This window comes from Choloepus didactylus, chromosome 10, assembly GCF_015220235.1.
Source record: "Choloepus didactylus isolate mChoDid1 chromosome 10, mChoDid1.pri, whole genome shotgun sequence".
Classification (NCBI taxonomy): Eukaryota; Metazoa; Chordata; class Mammalia; order Pilosa; family Megalonychidae; genus Choloepus; species Choloepus didactylus.
Genome location: NC_051316.1, coordinates 91,550,182 through 91,569,783, shown reverse-complemented (window position 1 = coordinate 91,569,783; position 19,602 = coordinate 91,550,182). Strand labels below are relative to the sequence as shown.

Genomic DNA, 19,602 nt, shown 5'->3' with positions numbered 1-19,602 from the left:
GGTCCACTGGGCATGGATAAGGAGCATCAAGCAGGCCCCTGTGGTTGTAAGAGAGGAATTCAGAGTGTTAGCAGAAGGCCCGGTTATGTGGGCTCCGCATCTCATGATTCACTTCAGAAATCGAATTTATATTTCCTTTTAAGGTAAATTCCTTCTGTGTTTTGCTTAGGGAGTTGCCTGAAATGTTAAACTATATGGATGGAGAAAGGTCAGTTAGGAGATGAAAAGCAGGAACCAAAGTAACAAGAAGAAGGTATAAATCTTTACAAGGCCAAGGGAAGTTCAGAAACAAGGGAAGCAGTTCAGTGGTGTTCAGATTTATTTTATTCACTTTATAATGATATTAGGCACTTGTACTTTATTCTGAAACTTTGTATTCTGTTTCTTTGCTTCCTTTTTACCATGTAATAGAAAAGGTCTTTTATAGTGAGTGGTACAGCAGGGGTTGTCATCTAACTTGGAACTCTCATGCAAGTTTTCTCAACCTCAGCACTGCTGACACTTTGGGTCAAATAATTCTTTGTTGTGGGGGGCTGTCCTGAGCCTTGTAGGATGCTTAACATTAGAGGATAGAGTAGCAGCCCCCCAACTGTGACAACCAAAAATGTCTCCAGACATTGGCAAATGTAGCTGGGAGTGGGGGTGGGCAAAACTGCCCCCATTGAGAACCATTGATCTAATGTGAGTAAATGAAAATTCTTTATCTCAGTTTATTAGCACACTGTTTTGTTTTTTAAACAATGGGTTGATTTTAAGGCATATATCTCTCCATACCTTCTAAATAAACCCAAATCCATGTGCCTCATATTTATAGTTTAGAAAGAACCAGAGTGTAGGAGGAAAGGTAAAAAGTGAGCTGGTGTAGTCTGTGCAATTAATTTAGTCCATTGTCTATATTATCATTCATACCACATAAAATGGTCTCCATTTGGGGACTAGACATATGTTCATTCATTCATTCATCCAGACACGCACGCATTTATCCAACCATAAAAAATTTACAGAGCACCTACTACTGCCCAGGCACTGTTCTAGGCACTGGTGATACTGGTGAGTGAGGGACACACAAGTCCTTGTGGCACATAGTACTTTCCAAAGATAACTGCTAAAGTATCTGCCATCCCACATGCTCTTTTTTGATGAGAAGTCACCACATTCTCCATCTGCTTCAATCTGTGTGACCACAAGAGTAGCCGAGAGGGACACTGGGACAATACCAGGCATAGCCCTTAACTGGCCCAGCAGCCTCGCCTCCTTCCTCTCAGAGCTCTCAGCCACAACGTAGGAGGTCCAGGCTACTCAGGTGGCAAAGGTGTCTGAGGGCCCAGCCATGTGAGTGAAGACACCACTAGGACAGCCCAGAGGACCCTCAGGTGACTCCGGCCCCAGATGCTATCCCGACTGCAGCTGCCTGGAGACCCAAAGCAGGACTCACCCAGCTGAACCCAGTCAACCCCAGAACCATGAGATACTAACAAACCATTGTTTTAAGTCCCTAAGGTTTGAGGTGACTTGTTACACAGCAATAACCAGAATAGTCTCTGACCAATATTTTTGCAAGTTTGTATGAAATTCCTAGCACTGCAGATGTAACTCCACTTGTCTTCTTTTACTGAAGGATTTTTTTAAAAAGACCTCTTATTCCCCCAAATTCCTCCAGCTACCACCCCATTTCTCTGCTCCTCTCTGTAGAAGTCCTTGACAGAGTGTCGATACTTGCTGCTGCCACTTTTTCACTTCTCCTTCCATCTCCCTTACACCCACGCCAGTTGGGCTTTCCCCCAGATTACTCCACCAAATTGCTCTCAAAGAAGCCAGCAGTGACCCCCATGGTGCTGAAACAACGGTCAACTCTTACCTGCCCTACTTGAGGGGTCTTTAACCCCATGTTCTCTTTGTTACCTCTTAGCTGGCTGGTCACTCCTTCGCAGTCCAACTCTTAATTTTGGGATACCCAGGGCTTGGTCCCTGAGGCCCACTTTTATCATCTCTTTTAAGTCCTTTTTCAAATGTCTCCTTCACAGTGAGGACTTCCCTGCCACTCTGTTAAAACATGTCCTGAGACGTCCAGGAAAATAGTGGGTTAGGAGAGACAGAGCAAAATTCTCCTCTGTGAAAAACACTAGGTAAACGGCAATTCCAGGGTTCCCCCGGCTGGGCAGGGACTTCTACACCACAAACTGAGTGCATAGCTGGAGGAGCCGAGAGATTAACATTGGTGAGTGTTTGGCCTGGAACGCCGCCAGGGAATGGCAGTTGGAGCAGGCTGACGAGTGTGGAGGAGGGTAGTCTTCCATGCCCTGTGTACCCTCCTCAGCACTTGGCTGGGATGGTAGCCCTTTGCAGACCCACAGCCAAGAGCTCCTGTGCTGGGGGCAGTGAGGGATTGCTAGCCAGAGCAATCCAGCCAGACAAAGAAATAAAAGGCAACCGAATTGGAAACGAAAAGGTGAAATTGTCATTATTTGCAGATGATATGATCTTACATTTGGAAAATCCTGAGAAATCGTTGACACAGCTACTTGAGCTAATAAACAAATTCAGCAAAGTGGTGGAATACAAGATTAATGCACATAAGTCAGTAATGTTCCTATACACTAGAAATGACCTAACTGAAGAGACACTCAAGAAAAAGATTTCATTCACAATAGCAACTAAAAAAATCAAGTACCTAGGAATAAACTTAACCAAGAATGTCAAAGACCTCTACACAGAAAATTACATAACTTTACTAAAAAAAATAAAAGGGGACCTAAAGAGATGGAGAGATATTCTGTGTTCATGTATAGGAAGGCTAGCTAAATGTTAAGATGCCAATCCTACCAAAACTGATCTACAGATTCAATGCAATTCCAATCAAAATTTCAACAACCTACTCTGGAAACTTGGAAAAGCCAGTTATCAAATTTACTTGGAAGGGAAAGGGGACTCGAATTGCCAAAACTATTCGAAAAAAGGAAAAAGAGGAGGCGGGGCAAGATGGCAGACTGGTGAGCTGTAGGTTTTAGTTACTCCTCCAGGAAAGTGGGTAAAAAGCCAGGAACTGCGTGGACTGGACACCACAGAGCAATCTGTCTTTGGGCATACTTCATACAACACTCATGAAAATGCCGAACTGCTGAGATCAGCGAAATCTGTAAGTTTTTGCGGCCAGGGGACCCGCGCCCCTCCCTGCCAGGCTCGGTCCCGTGGGAGGAGGGGCTGTCAGCTCCGGGAAGGAGAAAGGAGAACTGCAGTGGCTGCTCTTATCGGAAACTCATTCTACTGATCCAGATTCCAACCATAGATAGACTGAGACCAGACACCGGAGAATCTGGGAGCTGCCAGCCCAGCAGAGAGGAGACGGGCATAGAAAAAAATAAATAAATAAATAAGAATAACACGAAAAACTCCAAAATAAAAGCAGAGGATTTTTGGAGTTCTGGTGAACACAGAAAGGGGAAGGGCGGAGCTCAGGCCTTGAGGCGCATATGCAAATCCCGAAGAAAAGCTCATCTCTCTGCCCTGTGGACCTTTCATTAATGGCCCTGGTTGCTGTGTCTATTAGCATTTCAATAACCCATTAGATCTCTGAGGAGGGCCTTTTTTTTTTTTTTTTTTTTTTTTAATCCTTTTTACTTTTTCTAAAACAATTACTGTAAGAAGCCCAATACAGAAAGATTCAAAGAATTGCAATTTGGGCACGTCAAGTCAAGAGCAGAACTAAGAGAGCTCTGAGACAAAAGGCAATAATCCAGTGGCTGGGAAAATTCACTAAACACCACAACTTCCCAAGAAAACGGGGGTGTCCGCTCACAGCCACCATCCTGGTGGACAGGAAACACTCCTGCCCATCGCCAGCCCCATAGCCCAGAGCTGCCCCAGACAACCCAGTGTGACGGAAGTGCTTCAAATAACAGGCACACACCTCAATACTGGGCGTGAACATTAGCCTTCCCTGCAACCTCAGCTGATTGTCCCAGAGCTGGGAAGGTGGAGCAGTGTGAATTAACAAAGCCCCATTCAGCCATCATTTGAGCAGACTGGGAGCCTCCCTACACAGCCCAGCAGCCCAGAACTGCCCTGGGGGGACGGCACTCACCTGTGACATAGCACAGTCATCCCTCAACAGAGGACCCGGGGTGCACGGCCTGGAAGAGGGGCCCACTTGCAAGTCTCAGGAGCCATACGCCAATACCAAAGACTTGTGGGTCAGTGGCAGAGACAAACTGTGGCAGGACTGAACTGAAGGATTAGACTATTGCAGCAGCGTTAAAACTCTAGGATCATCAGGGAGATTTGATTGTTAGGGCCACCCCCCCTCCCCGACTGCCCAGAAACACGCCCCACATACACGGCAGGCAACACCAACTACACACGCAAGCTTGGTACACCAATTGGGCCCCACAAGACTCACTCCCCCACTCACCAAAAAGGCTAAGCAGGGGAGAACTGGCTTGTGGAGAACAGGTGGCTCGTGGACGCCACCTGCTGGTTAGTTAGAGAAAGTGTACTCCACGAAGCTGTAGATCTGATAAATTAGAGATAAGGACTTCAATAGGTCTACAAACCCTAAAAGAACCCTATCAAGTTCAGCAAATGCCACAAGGCCAAAAACAACAGAAAATTATAAAGCATATGAAAAAACCAGACGATATGGATAACCCAAGCCCAAGCACCCAAATCAAAAGACCAGAAGAGTCACAGCACATAGAGCAGCTACTCAAAGAACTAAAGATGAACAATGAGACCATAGTACGGGATATGAAGGAAATCAAGAAGACTCTAGAAGAGCATAAAGAAGACATTGCAAGACTAAATAAAAAATGGATGATCTTATGGAAATTAAAGAAACTGTTGACCAAATTAAAAAGATTCTGGACACTCATAGTACAAGACTAGAGGAAGTTGAACAACGAATCAGTGACCTGGAAGATGACAGAATGGAAAATGAAAGCATAAAAGAAAGAATGGGGAAAAAAATTGAAAAAATCGAAATGGATCTCAGGGATATGATAGATAATATGAAACGTCCAAATATAAGACTCATTGGTGTCCCAGAAGGGGAAGAAAAGGGTAAAGGTCTAGGAAGAGTATTCAAAGAAATTGTTGGGGAAAACTTCCCAAATCTTCTAAACAACATAAATACACAAATCATAAATGCTCAGCGAACTCCAAATAGAATAAATCCAAATAAACCCACTCCGAGACATATACTGATCACACTGTCAAACACAGAAGAGAAGGAGCAAGTTCTGAAAGCAGCAAGAGAAAAGCAATTCACCACATACAAAGGAAACAGCATAAGACTAAGTAGTGACTACTCAGCAGCCACCATGGAGGCAAGAAGGCAGTGGCATGATATATTTAAAATTCTGAGTGAGAAAAATTTCCAGCCAAGAATACTTTATCCAGCAAAGCTCTCCTTCAAATTTGAGGGAGAGCTTAAATTTTTCACAGACAAACAAATGCTGAGAGAATTTGCTAACAAGAGACCTGCCCTACTGGAGATACTCAAGGGAGCCCTACAGACAGAGAAACAAAGACAGGACAGAGAGACTTGGAGAAAGGTTCAGTACTAAAGAGATTCGGTATGGGTACAATAAAGGATATTAATAGAGAGAGGGAAAAATATGGCAAACATAAACCAAAGGATAAGATGGCCGATTCAAGAAATGCCTTCACGGTTTTAACGTTGAATGTAAATGGATTAAACTCCCCAATTAAAAGATATAGATTCGCAGAATGGATCAAAAAAAAATGAACCATCAATATGTTGCATACAAGAGACTCATCTTAGACACAGGGACACAAAGAAACTGAAAGTGAAAGGATGGAAAAAAATATTTCATGCAAGCTACAGCCAAAAGAAAGCAGGTGTAGCAATATTAATCTCAGATAAAATAGACTTCAAATGCAGGGATGTTTTGAGAGACAAAGAAGGCCACTACATACTAATAAAAGGGGCAATTCAGCAAGAAGAAATAACAATCATAAATGTCTATGCACCCAATCAAGGTGCCACAAAATACATGAGAGAAACACTGGCAAAACTAAAGGAAGCAATTGATGTTTCCACAATAATTGTGGGAGACTTCAACACATCACTCTCTCCTATAGATAGATCAACCAGACAGAAGACCAATAAGGAAATTGAAAACCTAAACAATCTGATAAATGAATTAGATTTAACAGACATATACAGGACATTACATCCCAAATCACCAGGATACACATACTTTTCTAGTGCTCATGGAACTTTCTCCAGAATAGATCATATGCTGGGACATAAAACAAGCCTCAATAAATTTAAAAAGATTGAAATTATTCAAAGCACATTCTCTGACCACAATGGAATACAATTAGAAGTCAATAACCATCAGAGACTTAGAAAATTCACAAATACCTGGAGGTTAAACAACACACTCCTAAACAATCAGTGGGTTAAAGAAGAAATAGCAAGAGAAATTGCTAAATATATAGAGACGAATGAAAATGAGAACACAACATACCAAAACCTATGGGATGCAGCAAAAGCAGTGCTAAGGGGGAAATTTATAGCACTAAATGCATATATTAAAAAGGAAGAAAGAGCCAAAATCAAAGAACTAATGGATCAACTGAAGAAGCTAGAAAATGAACAGCAAACCGATCCTAAACCAAGTAGAAGAAAAGAAATAACAAGGATTAAAGCAGAAATAAATGACATAGAGAACAAAAAAACAATAGAGAGGATAAATATCACCAAAGTTGGTTCTTTGAGAAGATCAACAAGATTGACAAGCCCCTAGCTAGACTGACAAAATCAAAAAGAGAGAAGACCCATATAAACAAATAATGAATGAAAAAGGTGACATAACTGCAGATCCTGAAGAAATTAAAAAAATTATAAGAGGATATTATGAACAACTGTATGGCAACAAACTGGATAATGTAGAAGAAATGGACAATTTCCTGGAAACATATGAACAACCTAGACTGACCAGAGAAGAAATAGAAGACCTCAACCAACCCATCACAAGCAAAGAGATCCAATCAGTCATCAAAAATCTTCCCACAAATAAATGCCCAGGGCCAGATGGCTTCACAGGGGAATTCTACCAAACTTTCCAGAAAGAACTGACACCAATCTTACTCAAACTCTTTCAAAACATTGAAAAAAATGGAACACTACCTAACTCATTTTATGAAGCTAACATCAATCTAATACCAAAACCAGGCAAAGATGCTACAAAAAAGGAAAACTACCGGCCAATCTCCCTAATGAATATAGATGCAAAAATCCTCAACAAAATACTTGCAAATCGAATCCAAAGACACATTAAAAAAATCATACACCATGACCAAGTGGGGTTCATTCCAGGCATGCAAGGATGGTTCAACATAAGAAAAACAATCAATGTATTACAACACATTAAAAACTCGAAAGGGAAAAATCAATTGATCATCTCAATAGATGCTGAAAAAGCATTTGACAAAATCCAACATCCCTTTTTGATAAAAACACTTCAAAAGGTAGGAATTGAAGGAAACTTCCTCAACATGATAAAGAGCATATATGAAAAACCCACAGCCAGCATAGTACTCAATGGTGAGAGACTGAAAGCCTTCCCTCTAAGATCAGGAACAAGACAAGGATGCCCGCTGTCACCACTGTTATTCAACATTGTGCTGGAAGTGCTAGCCAGGGCAATCCGGCAAGACAAAGAAATAAAAGGCATCCAAATTGGAAAAGAAGAAGTAAAACTGTCATTGTTTGCAGATGATATGATCTTATATCTAGAAAACCCTGAGAAATCAACGATACACCTACTAGAGCTAATAAACAAATTTAGCAAAGTAGCGGGATACAAGATTAATGCACATAAGTCAGTAATGTTTCTATATGCTAGAAATGAACAAACTGAAGAGACACTCAAGAAAAAGATACCATTTTCAATAGCAACTAAAAAAATCAAGTACCTAGGAATAAACTTAACCAAAGATGTAAAAGACCTATACAAAGAAAACTACATAACTCTACTAAAAGAAATAGAAGGGGACCTTAAAAGATGGAAAAATATTCCATGTTCATGGATAGGAAGGCTAAATGTCATTAAGATGTCAATTCTACCCAAACTCATCTACAGATTCAATGCAATCCCAATCAAAATTCCAACAACCTACTTTGCAGACTTGGAAAAGCTAGTTATCAAATTTATTTGGAAAGGGAAGATGCCTCGAATTGCTAAAGACACCCTAAAAAAGAAAAACGAAGTGGGAGGACTTACACTCCCTGACTTTGAAGCTTATTATAAAGCCACAGTTGCCAAAACAGCATGGTACTGGCACAAAGACAGACATATAGATCAATGGAATCGAATTGAGAATTCACAGATAGACCCTCAGATCTATGGCCGACTGATCTTTGATAAGGCCCCCAAAGTCACTGAACTGAGCCATAATGGTCTTTTCAACAAATGGGGCTGGGAGAGTTGGATATCCATATCCAAAAGAATGAAAGAGGACCCCTACCTCACCCCCTACACAAAAATTAACTCAAAATGGACCAAAGATCTCAATATAAAAGAAAGTACCATAAAACTCCTAGAAGATAATGTAGGAAAACATCTTCAAGACCTTGTATTAGGCGGCCACTTCCTAGACTTTACACCCAAAGCACAAGCAACAAAAGAGAAAATAGATAAATGGGAACTCCTCAAGCTTAGAAGTTTCTGCACCTCAAAGGAATTTCTCAAAAAGGTAAAGAGGCAGCCAACTCAATGGGAAAAAATTTTTGGAAACCATGTATCTGACAAAAGACTGATATCTTGCATATATAAAGAAATCCTACAACTCAATGACAATAGTACAGACAGCCCAATTATAAAATGGGCAAAAGATATGAAAAGACAGTTCTCTGAAGAGGAAATACAAATGGCCAAGAAACACATGAAAAAATGTTCAGCTTCACTAGCTATTAGAGAGATGCAAATTAAGACCACAATGAGATACCATCTAACACCGGTTAGAATGGCTGCCATTAAACAAACAGGAAACTACAAATGCTGGAGGGGATGTGGAGAAATTGGAACTCTTATTCATTGCTGGTGGGACTGTATAATGGTTCAGCCACTCTGGAAGTCAGTCTGGCAGTTCCTTAGAAAACTAGATATAGAGCTACCATTCGATCCAGCGATTGCACTTCTCGGTATATACCCGGAAGATCGGAAAGCAGTGACACGAACAGATATCTGCACGCCAATGTTCATAGCAGCATTATTCACAATTGCCAAGAGATGGAAACAACCCAATTGTCCTTCAACAGATGAGTGGATAAATAAAATGTGGTATATACACACGATGGAATACTACGCGGCAGTAAGAAGGAACGATCTGGTGAAACATATGACAACATGGATGAACCTTGAAGACATAATGCTGAGCGAAATAAGCCAGGCACAAAAAGAGAAATATTATATGCTACCACTAATGTGAACTTTGAAAAATGTAAAACAAATGGTTTATAATGTAGAATGTAGGGGAACTAGCAGTAGAGAGCAATTAAGGAAGGGGGAACAATAATCCAAGAAGAACAGATAAGCTATTTAACGTTCTGGGGATGCCCAGAAATGACTATGGTCTGTTAATTTCTGATGGATGTAGTAGGAACAAGTTCACTGAAATGTTGCTATATTATGTAACTTTCTTGGGGTAAAGTAGGAACATGTTGTAAGTTAAGCAGTTATCTTAGGTTAGTTGTCTTTTTCTTACTCCCTTGTTATGGTCTCTTTGAAATGTTCTTTTATTGTATGTTTGTTTTCTTTTTAACTTTTTTTTTCATACAGTTGATTTAAAAAAGAAGGGAAAGTTAAAAAAAAAAAAAGAAAAAGAAAAACAAGGAAAAAAAAAAATGTAGTGCCCCCTTGAGGAGTCTGTGGAGAATGCAGGGGTATTCGCCTACCCCACCTCCATGGTTGCTAACATGACCACAGACATAGGGGACTGGTGGTTTGATGGGTTGAGCCCTCTACCATAAGTTTTACCCTTGGGAAGACGGTTGCTGCAAAGGAGAGGCTAGGCCTCCCTATATTTGTGCCTAAGAGTCTCCTCCTGAATGCCTCTTTGTTGCTCAGATGTGGCCCTCTCTCTCTGGCTAAGCCAACTTGAAAGGTGACATCACTGCCCTCCCCCCTACGTGGGATCAGACACCCAGGGGAGTGAATCTCCCTGGCAACGTAGAATATGACTCCCGGGGAGGAATGTAGACCCGGCATCGTGGGACGGAGAACATCTTCTTGACCAAAAGGGGGATGTGAAAGGAAATGAAATAAGCTTCAGTGGCAGAGAGATTCCAAAACGAGCCGAGAGATCACTCTGGTGGACACTCTTACGCACACTTTAGACAACCCTTTTTAGGTTCTAAAGAATTGGGGTGGCTGGTGGTGGATACCTGAAACTATCAAACTACAACCCAGAACCCATGAATCTCGAAGACAGTTGTATAAAAATGTAGCTTATGAGGGGTGACAATGGGATTGGGAAAGCCAAAAGGACCAAACTCCACTTTGTCTAGTTTATGGATGGATGTGTAGAAAAGTAGGGGAAGGAAACAAACAGACAAAGGTACCCAGTGTTCTTTTTTACTTCAATTGCTCTTTTTCACTCTAATTATTATTCTTGTTATTTTTGTGTGTGTGCTAATGAAGGTGTCAGGGATTGATTTAGGTGATGAATGTACAACTATGTAATGGTAGTGTAAACAATCAAAAGTACAATTTGTTTTGTATGACTGCGTGGTATGTGAATACATCTCAATAAAATGATGATTAAAAAAAAAAAAAAAAAAAAAAGGAAAAAGAAGGGGGAAGACTTACACTTCCTGACTTTGAAGCCTACTATAAAGCCACAGTAGTCAAAACAGCATGGTATTGGCACAAACACAGACGTATGATCAATGGAATTGAGAATTCAGAAATAGACCCCCAGATCTACTGTTGACTGATTTTTGATAAGGCCCCCAAATCCACTGAACCAGGACAGAACAGTCTCCTCAACAAATGAGGCTGGGAGAACTGTAAATCTATATCCAAAAGAATGAAAGAGGACCCCTGCCTAACACCCTATACAAAAATTAACTCACAGTGGATGAAAGACCACAATATAAGAGACAGTACAATAAAACTCCTAGAAGATAATGTAGGGAAATATCTTCAAGACCTAGTATTAGGAGGTAGCTTCTTAGACCTTACACCCCAAGCACAAGCAATGAAAGAAAAAACAGATAAATGGGACAGCCTCAAAATCAAAAGCTTCTTTATCTCAAAGGAATTTGTCAAAAGGTGAAGAGGCAGCCAACACAATGGGAGAAAATATTTGGAAACCATGTTTCTGATAAGAGACTGATATCTTGCATATATAAAGAAATCCTACAACTCAATGACAATAGTATAAACAGCCCTATTATAAAACGGGCAAAAGATATGTTCATTTCTCTGAATAGGAAATACAAATGGCTAAAAAACACAAGAAAAAATGTCATCTTCACTAGCTATTAGGAAATGCAAATCAGGACCACAATGAGATATCATCTCATACCAATAAGAATGGCTGCCATTAAACAAACAGGAAACTACATATTCTGGGGAGGATATGGAGAAATTGGAGCTCTTTTTCATTGCTGGTGGGACTGTATAATGGTGCAGCCACTGTGGATGACAGTTTGGTGGTTTCTCAGAAAACTAGATATTGAATTACCCTACAATCTGGCAATTTCACTTCTTGGTATACACCCAGGAGATCTGAAAGCAGTGACATGAGCAGATATTTGAACACCGATGTTCATAGCACCATTGTTCACAACTGCCAAGAGATGGAAATAATTCAAATGTCCTTCAACAGATATGTGGATAAACAAAATGTGGTATATACATACTGTTCTGGATTGCTAATGCTGCTATTATGCAAAATGCCAGAAATGGATTGGCTTTTATAAAGAGGATTATTAAGTTACAAATTTACAGTTCTGAGGCCACAAAAGTGTCCAAACTAAGACATCAACAAGATGATACCGTCACTGAAGAATGGCCCATGGTGTCCAGAACACTTTGTCAGCTGGGAAGGCATGTGGCTGGTGTCTGCTGTTTCTTTGCTCCCAGGTTGCATTTCAAAATGGCTTTCTCCAAAATGTCTCTGGGTCTCTCTTAGCTTCTTCAGCTCTTGTTCATCTAAGCATTGGGGTCCTCTCTTAGCTTCTTTGGAGGAAACCCTGGGCTAGCCTCTCCAAGGGTCTCCAAGCATCTCTCCAAAATGTCCCCCTCAGCTGCTCTGAGCTCCATTTGTGAGCTCTTTTACAGGACTCCAGTGATTAAATCAAGACCTGCCCTGAATGGGCAGGGTCCATATCTCCAGGGAAATAAGTTAATCAAATGATTTGCCCACAGTTGATTGAGTCACATTTCCATGGAAACAAAGATTCCAACCTAATTAACACTAATACGTCTGCCCCCACAAGATTGCATTAAAGAATATGGCTTTTGGGTGGGCGTAATATATCCAGACTGGCACACATATGATGGAATACTATGCAGCAGTAAGAAGGAATGAGGTCGTGAAACATATAACAACATGGATGAATCTTGAAGACAGGCTGAGTGAAATAAGCCTGACACAAAAGGAGAGATATTGCATGCTACCACTAATGTGAACTCCATGAAAAATGTTAAATAAGTGTCTTATAATGTAGAATATAGGGGACCTAGAGATAGACAGAAGCTAGTGAAGGGGGAATGATAATCTAGTATGTACAGATATGATAATGAGGGTGAACTTAATGGTATGGGAATGGTCAGTTGTAACTATGGTTCATTAATGGGATTAAAAGTATCAGTGATGCATTGAAGGCATTTAAAAAGGCATGTAATCCACAGAGCAGCACTACAAACCTGTAGCTGATAAGAGCTCTGGGATGTTTTATGTTACGATAATTGTTTAAAGTTGAGAGTGATGATGACTATACAACTAAGTGAAGATAATGTAAGAAACTGTTTATCTTGGGATAGAATATCTAGTAAGTGAAATTAGGAACCCACTACTTAGTAATTATCAGGCCCTCTACTTGGGGCTTGCTCTTGTGAAACTTAGGGCTGTAAGTGGGAAGCTGAACCTTCCTATAATTATGCCTAAGAGGCACGTCCAGGGAACCTCTTTTGTTGCTCAGATGTGGACTTTCTCTCTTTAAGCCCAACTCAGCAAATAAATTCATTAACCAACCCCCCAACCCTGTCCGTGAGGGACATGACTACCAGGGGAATGAATCTCCCTGGTGATGTGGGATATGGCTCCCAGGGATGAGCCTGGCCCTGGCAGCAAGTGATCGAAAATGCCTACTTGACCAAAAGGGGGAAAAGAAAGGTAATAAGCTGAGGTTACAGTGGCTGAGAGATCCCAAATAGAGTCAAGAGGCTATCCTGGAGGTTACTCTTATGCAAGCTCCAGCTAGACAGCTAGACATCCCAAATGGCCATAGTAGGCCATGCTGTTGCCAAGGGTAGCCCCCAAATATCTGGATTCCTACCTGAGATGCTATGGGAGATTCACTCACTAGGTCTTCTCTCTTGGAAACTTAAGTCCACCAGACTGTTCCTATGCCATACAGGCTCTAAAACCCAGCCTCTTTAAGAACAAAAATCAGATGTAGCCCCTTTCAATATGAACAATACTGTTGACACACCCTTTCAATATGAGCAAGTTAGGGTGGTCACTGCCTAGATACCCCTGAAGATGGAGAAAGAGATTAAGTAAGAGGAAAGGGTAGCAACAAACAAGATAAGATTTAACAAAGGTCTAGGAATACTAATACATATATATATATATTTGATGCTGGACTGTTGGAATAGCTGGAAGAAGGTAAATATCATGGTAGAACTGTAACCTATAACATTCTTTGAAATTTGCTCTAAAGCTACTCGTTGAATTCTTCTTTGAAAGACTTTACCTTTCTGTATACACCATATATTGCATAATAAGGAAAGAACTAAAATTGTGGAACTGTAATTCATAAGAATTTTTGAAATTACCTATATAACTGCTTGTTGAGGTATACATCAAAGCTAACACCTTTGTGTATGTGTATTATATTTTAAAATAATGGAAATAGCTGCAGTTGTGGAACTGTGACCCAAGACATTCTTTGAAATTTGCTCCCTAAATACTTGTTGAATTGTACTTTGAAAGTTGTCACTGTTATGTATATATGTTAAAGGTCACAATAAAAAAATGCATTAAAAAAAAAGTAGTCTCCAAATACCTAGGTCCCTACCTGAGATCCTATAAAAGATTCATTCACTAAGTTTTCTCTCTCAGAAACTTAAATTCACCAGAGTGTTCCTATGCCAGACAAATCCTAAAACTCAGAGGCAACAGCCTCTTTAAGAACAACAATCAGATACAGCCCCTTCCCCATACTGTCGACACCCTCTTTCAATATGAACAAGTTAGGGTGCTCACTGCCTAGACACCCCTGAAGATGGAGAAAAAGACTGAGAGGAAGGGGTTGCAACAAACAAGTTAAGATTTAACAAAGGTCTATGAATACTCAAACTTTATGTAAATATATATATATATATTTAGATGCTGGGGTAAAATTAAAAAAAAGTATCTAAATGGGTTTAGATACTTTGAAAGTTATCACTGTTACATATATTTTTTAAAGTTCACAGTAAAAAAAATGCATTAAAAAAACAAAACAAAACAAAACAACATGTCTGTGCCAGTTTGGATGTTTTATGTCTCCCAAAATGCCATATTCTTTAATGCAATATTGTGGGGGCAGACTATTAGTTTTGATTAGATTGAAATCTTTGGATTAGGTTGTTTCCATGGAGATGTGACCCACCCAATGGTGGGCAATACCTTTGATTAGATTATTTCCATGGAGGTGTGGCCCCACCCATTCAGTGTGGGTCTCGATTAGTTTACTAGAGCACTATAAAAGCTCAGACAGGAGGAGCTCAGTGATGCAGCAGAGAGAAACATTTAGGAGACGGCTGTTGAAAGTAGACTTTTGCTAGTCCGGGGTTTGTCTGGGAGAAACCAAGAGAACACCCCCAGACACTAAGAGAAAAATATCCTGGGAGAAAGCCTTTTTGAAACCAGAACTCCAGAACAGATGCCAGTCACATGCCTGAGCCTCCCCAGCTGACAGAGGTTTTCCGGACACCATCAGTGTTCTTCAGTGAAGGTGTCCTCTTGTTGATGCCTTTGTTTGGACACTTTATGGCCTTAGAACTATAACTTTGTAAACAAATAAACCCCCTTTATAAAAGCCAATCCATTTCTGGTGTTTTGCATAATGGCAGCATTAGCAATCGAGAACAATGTCCTACCTCAGCACTTCCCATCCTCTTCCTCACTTTACTTTTCTCCACTGCACTTATCACTTTCTAACATACTAAGTAATTTCATTATTTAGTTCACTGACTTTTCCACTTTCATCGCCACACCATCGCAACTAGAATGTAAACTATACAGGGGCAGGGATTTTCATCTGCCTTGTTCACTGCTGCATCTCTATGGCCTAGAGCAGTGCTTGGCACGTAATAGGTACCGAATGAGTATGGGGTGAGTTAATCAATGTCCGAGTCAGCTGACTGACAGTGACATGATTATAGGAACAACCCTGAACCTGTCATCAATGGCGTACGTGGCCCTGCATAGTCTGGCTCCTTCTTGTCTCTTCATCCGCCTTCTAAACCCAGCCCTGTGGCCCTCTGTAAGATTCTCAACGTTCCAAACACCTTCCTGCCGCAGGGCTTGTGCACTGGCTGCTCCCTCTACTGCATGCTTGTCCCAGCAACTCCTACTTATTCCTCAAGTCTTGGCTAAAAAGTTAAGCCCCTTGAGAAGCTTTTCCTTAATTCCCCAGTGGGTTAGGTGCTGCTATTATACACTTTCTTACTCTTACTTTGTGGCAACTATCATAATTATAACTATATAATTATTTTGTTATTATTATTATTTAATGTCCCCTCCATTTCAGCAGGAACCATGTCTATCTTATTGACATATATATCACTGGTCCACTTGGCACTTTATTACTAATAACAAATTATTACACAACTCACAAGCAATCAAAGTACAATGATACAGACCATGGCTTAAAGATAAATCCCTTAAGGCAAAATCTTGACTGTGAATACACCTTATTTTCAGTGCATGTTTCTCCTTTTTGTTAACAATAAAAACTATGGAAAAACTGTCCTGGTGGCAAGAGGGGGCAATCAGTTTCCTCTTCGTTAGAGAGAAATGAATGAGACAAGGAATAAAATGGATTAAATGAGGTCAGCTTTGTTTTGTGTTTTTTTTTTTTATTTCTTATAAACACTTATTTTAATATTATTTATTCCACACAGCCATATTATATTATATTGCTAATTCTTTTCATGTCTGATATTCTCAAATATATTTAAATTCCTCAAAGGGACCCAAATTCTGGGGTCCACAGATAAGTTTCAGACTGTCTAAGGGACCCTTGAAATTGTATGTAAAGGCCTAGGAACACTTTCTAGGAACGTGGTCCACAGCTTTTACAGGATTCTCAAAGGGATCAATTTAAGACCCACTATCTTATATTTTTCTTCTTTATTTTAAATCTCCTAGGGATATCCCCATTGTTTTGGCATGCCCTTCAAGAAGAAAAAATAAATTTTTGTTACCGATTTTCTCTCCTGCTTCAGTTCTTGCACATAGCGTGCTAACTCCACAGTGATCTGTGAGGTCATGTTCTCAGAGATGACTTCATGCTGTCCAGCGTAATCGTTCATTTCGTTCAGGGTGGAAAGGAAAGCTTTACATGATGTATACCTATGGAACAGAACACATACCACTCCTTTTCAAACAAGGCCACATCCATTTGAATACTGCTTTACTCTAAGAAATATTAATTAAAATCAAGTTAATTTGCGTTGACCTCCCATGGGATCCTGACAGTTCATTACATATAGTGTTCTCATCAAATGGGTCAGAATTAATTACAACTGAAGCACTTTTCATTTTGTGAAACTGAACTGCTCTATATAATGCAATATTTGGTTTTGTTAATACTTAGCCCAAACATAATCCAAAATATATACACACACTATATTTACTAATATAATGATCTAAATATTTATATCTAAATTAGAGAAAAATATTGAGATCTAAATTAGATATCTAAATTAGAGACAGATATTTTTGAGCTGTCCATGTTAAGATGCCTTATTTGCCGGCTGAAATTGGCATATTTCTCTGATGAATGAGCAGTTTGATAGGGACTCCTGATATTATACACCAAATCAAGACTCTAGAATGCATAATCCACTTGTTTGTATTTCCTAAACATTTCCTAATTACTTTAATTGAAACAATCTGGAACAGGCTTAGTGCGTCAGTACAAGAAAAGTGACTTGAGTATGTTTTTAATGTTCTTTCTTTCAATAAAAAAACAGACACAGATATGTGTGGGGAATGCAACTTAATTTGATGCATTAATGCAACTTATATATTTCTCCTTCCTCTTCATAATCCTCCCCAATGGCATACAGACATAACCACATAACTATCAATGATAAACATACTTGTATTCTTCTTCCTCCTTTGAGTTCTTTTTAGGTTGGTATTTCTTCGAAAGATTCCTAAAACAAAAACGCAGACATATCACCTTATCTAAAAAGGTAATTGAGAAACCAGGAATGAAAGATGAAGTTAGTGCTCTTGTTTACAAGCTTTCAATCCCCAAATGTCCACAACCGAAATCCATTTATTTCCTTCCAACTCTCAACATGAGTGATGAAGCTCCCATTATGAAGGACTTACACAGCTTTGAACCTTTTCCCACCCTAACTTTATTTAATTGGAGAACAGAGATCATGTGTACGTAAGCAATGGCTTTCATTTGTAGCACTGAGCTTAGGGCAGTTTTTCTTAACAGGCCACCATCATTAGTCTGGCATTACTGTTCCAAATCCAAGGAAAACATGGACTGTTTTCATGTTTAAATTAAAAGTCCAACATACTAGTGCATGTTTTCAAGGCTGTAGGCTGCACCCCCAAAGAGCTAATGACAACTACCTGAGAATAAGTCTTCTTAAAGGAATCAGAGACAACAAGTTTGGGGTGTTCATGCTAAGATACTTTAGGAAAAGTTTTAACCTGTTCATCAGGTTTGCACAGAACACACTCAGACTTACCAAAGGCACCGCAGTCCGTCTCCCTAATCCTATCTCCAGGTCAAGAATCCAAATACTTTTGTCTACAATTAGCATGCTTAAATTTACACAAAAATGAAGAAATTTATCTCTGTGACACCTGAAACTCAGAGCTAGAGCTTGGCAGATATGAATGTCAGTATTAACGCATACAGCAACTGTTTAAAAAAAAAAAAAAAAAAAAGCTGAGAAAGAGCCCAGACTTCAATTAGTGATATGAATGAAGCAGATCTGGTTAAGACTAGGGCAAACCCGGCCAAAGTGTAAAGGTCAAAACTGAGTGTTTTAAAATTTCAACTTCCATGTGAGACCAGGGGAAGAGATATCTATTTGGTGCAGGATCTATATTTTCTAAACAGTATAACTCTACAGTCAGTTTGTTCAAACACCACAATTACATGGAACTTTGAATAGGAAGTGAGATATGGTAGGTTTGTATAAGTTAGAGTGAAACAGTGACACATCCCAAAGTAATATGGGCGAAGAATAAAAATATATTTGCAGGGCCCCCCTGAGGAACTGGGGGAAAATGAGGAAGTGTTGGACTGCCTAACCGCCTAACCTGGATAGTTGCTGATGTTCTCACAAACATTGAGGACGGGAGGTTTGATGTGCCGAACCCTCTATCATGGGACTTGCCCTTATGAAGCTCATTACTGCAAAGGAGAGGCTAAACCTGCTTATAATTGTGCCTAAGAGTCTCCCCCTGAGTACCTCATAGTTGCTCAGATGTGGACCTCTCTCTCTCTAACTAAGCCACTTCGGCAGGTGAACTCACTGCCCTGCCCCCTATGTGGGACCTGACTCCCAGGGTTGTAAATCTCCCTAGCAATGCAGGTTATGACTCCGGGGATGAATCTGGACCCAGCATCATGGGATTGAGAATATCTTCTTGATCAAAAGGGGGTGTGAAATGAAATGAAATAAAGTTTCAGTGGCTGAGAGATTTCAAACGGAGTCGAGAGGTCACTCTGGTGGATATTCTTATGCACTATATAGATAACAGCTCTTAGGTTCTAATGTACTGGAATAGCTAGAAGTAAATACCTGAAACTATCAAACTCCAACCCAGCAGTCTGGACTCTTGAAGATGATTGTATAGCAATGTAGCTTATAAGGTGTGACTGTGAAAACCTTGTGGATCACACTCCCTTTATCTAGAGTATGGAAGGATGAATAGAAAAATGGGGACAAAAACTGAATGAAAAATAGGGTGGGATGGGGGGGATGGTTTGGGTGTTCTTTTTTAGTTTTATTTTTTATTCTTATTCTGATTCTTTCTGATGTAATGAAAATGTTCAAAAATAGATTGTGGTGATGAATGCATGACTATATGATGGTACTGGGAACAGCTGATTGTACACCATGGATGACTGTATGGTATGTGAATAATTTCAAT

The 19,602-nt window shown here is 40.0% G+C and overlaps 1 protein-coding gene across 18 annotated transcripts in view; it reads right to left on the bottom strand.

Annotated features, from left to right (window-relative positions):
• FNBP1 (formin binding protein 1) overlaps positions 1–19,602 on the bottom strand; it is a 184,656-nt gene that overhangs the window by 97,773 nt on the left and 67,281 nt on the right. For all 18 annotated transcript variants that reach the window (XM_037798143.1, XM_037798147.1, XM_037798150.1 and 15 more), the window contains exons 3-4: positions 17,574–17,630; positions 16,674–16,821 (exon numbers count right to left, since the gene is read on the bottom strand). In XM_037798143.1, coding sequence (XP_037654071.1) covers positions 16,674–16,821; positions 17,574–17,630 — 205 coding nt within the window. The remainder of the gene's footprint in view (positions 1–16,673; positions 16,822–17,573; positions 17,631–19,602) is intronic.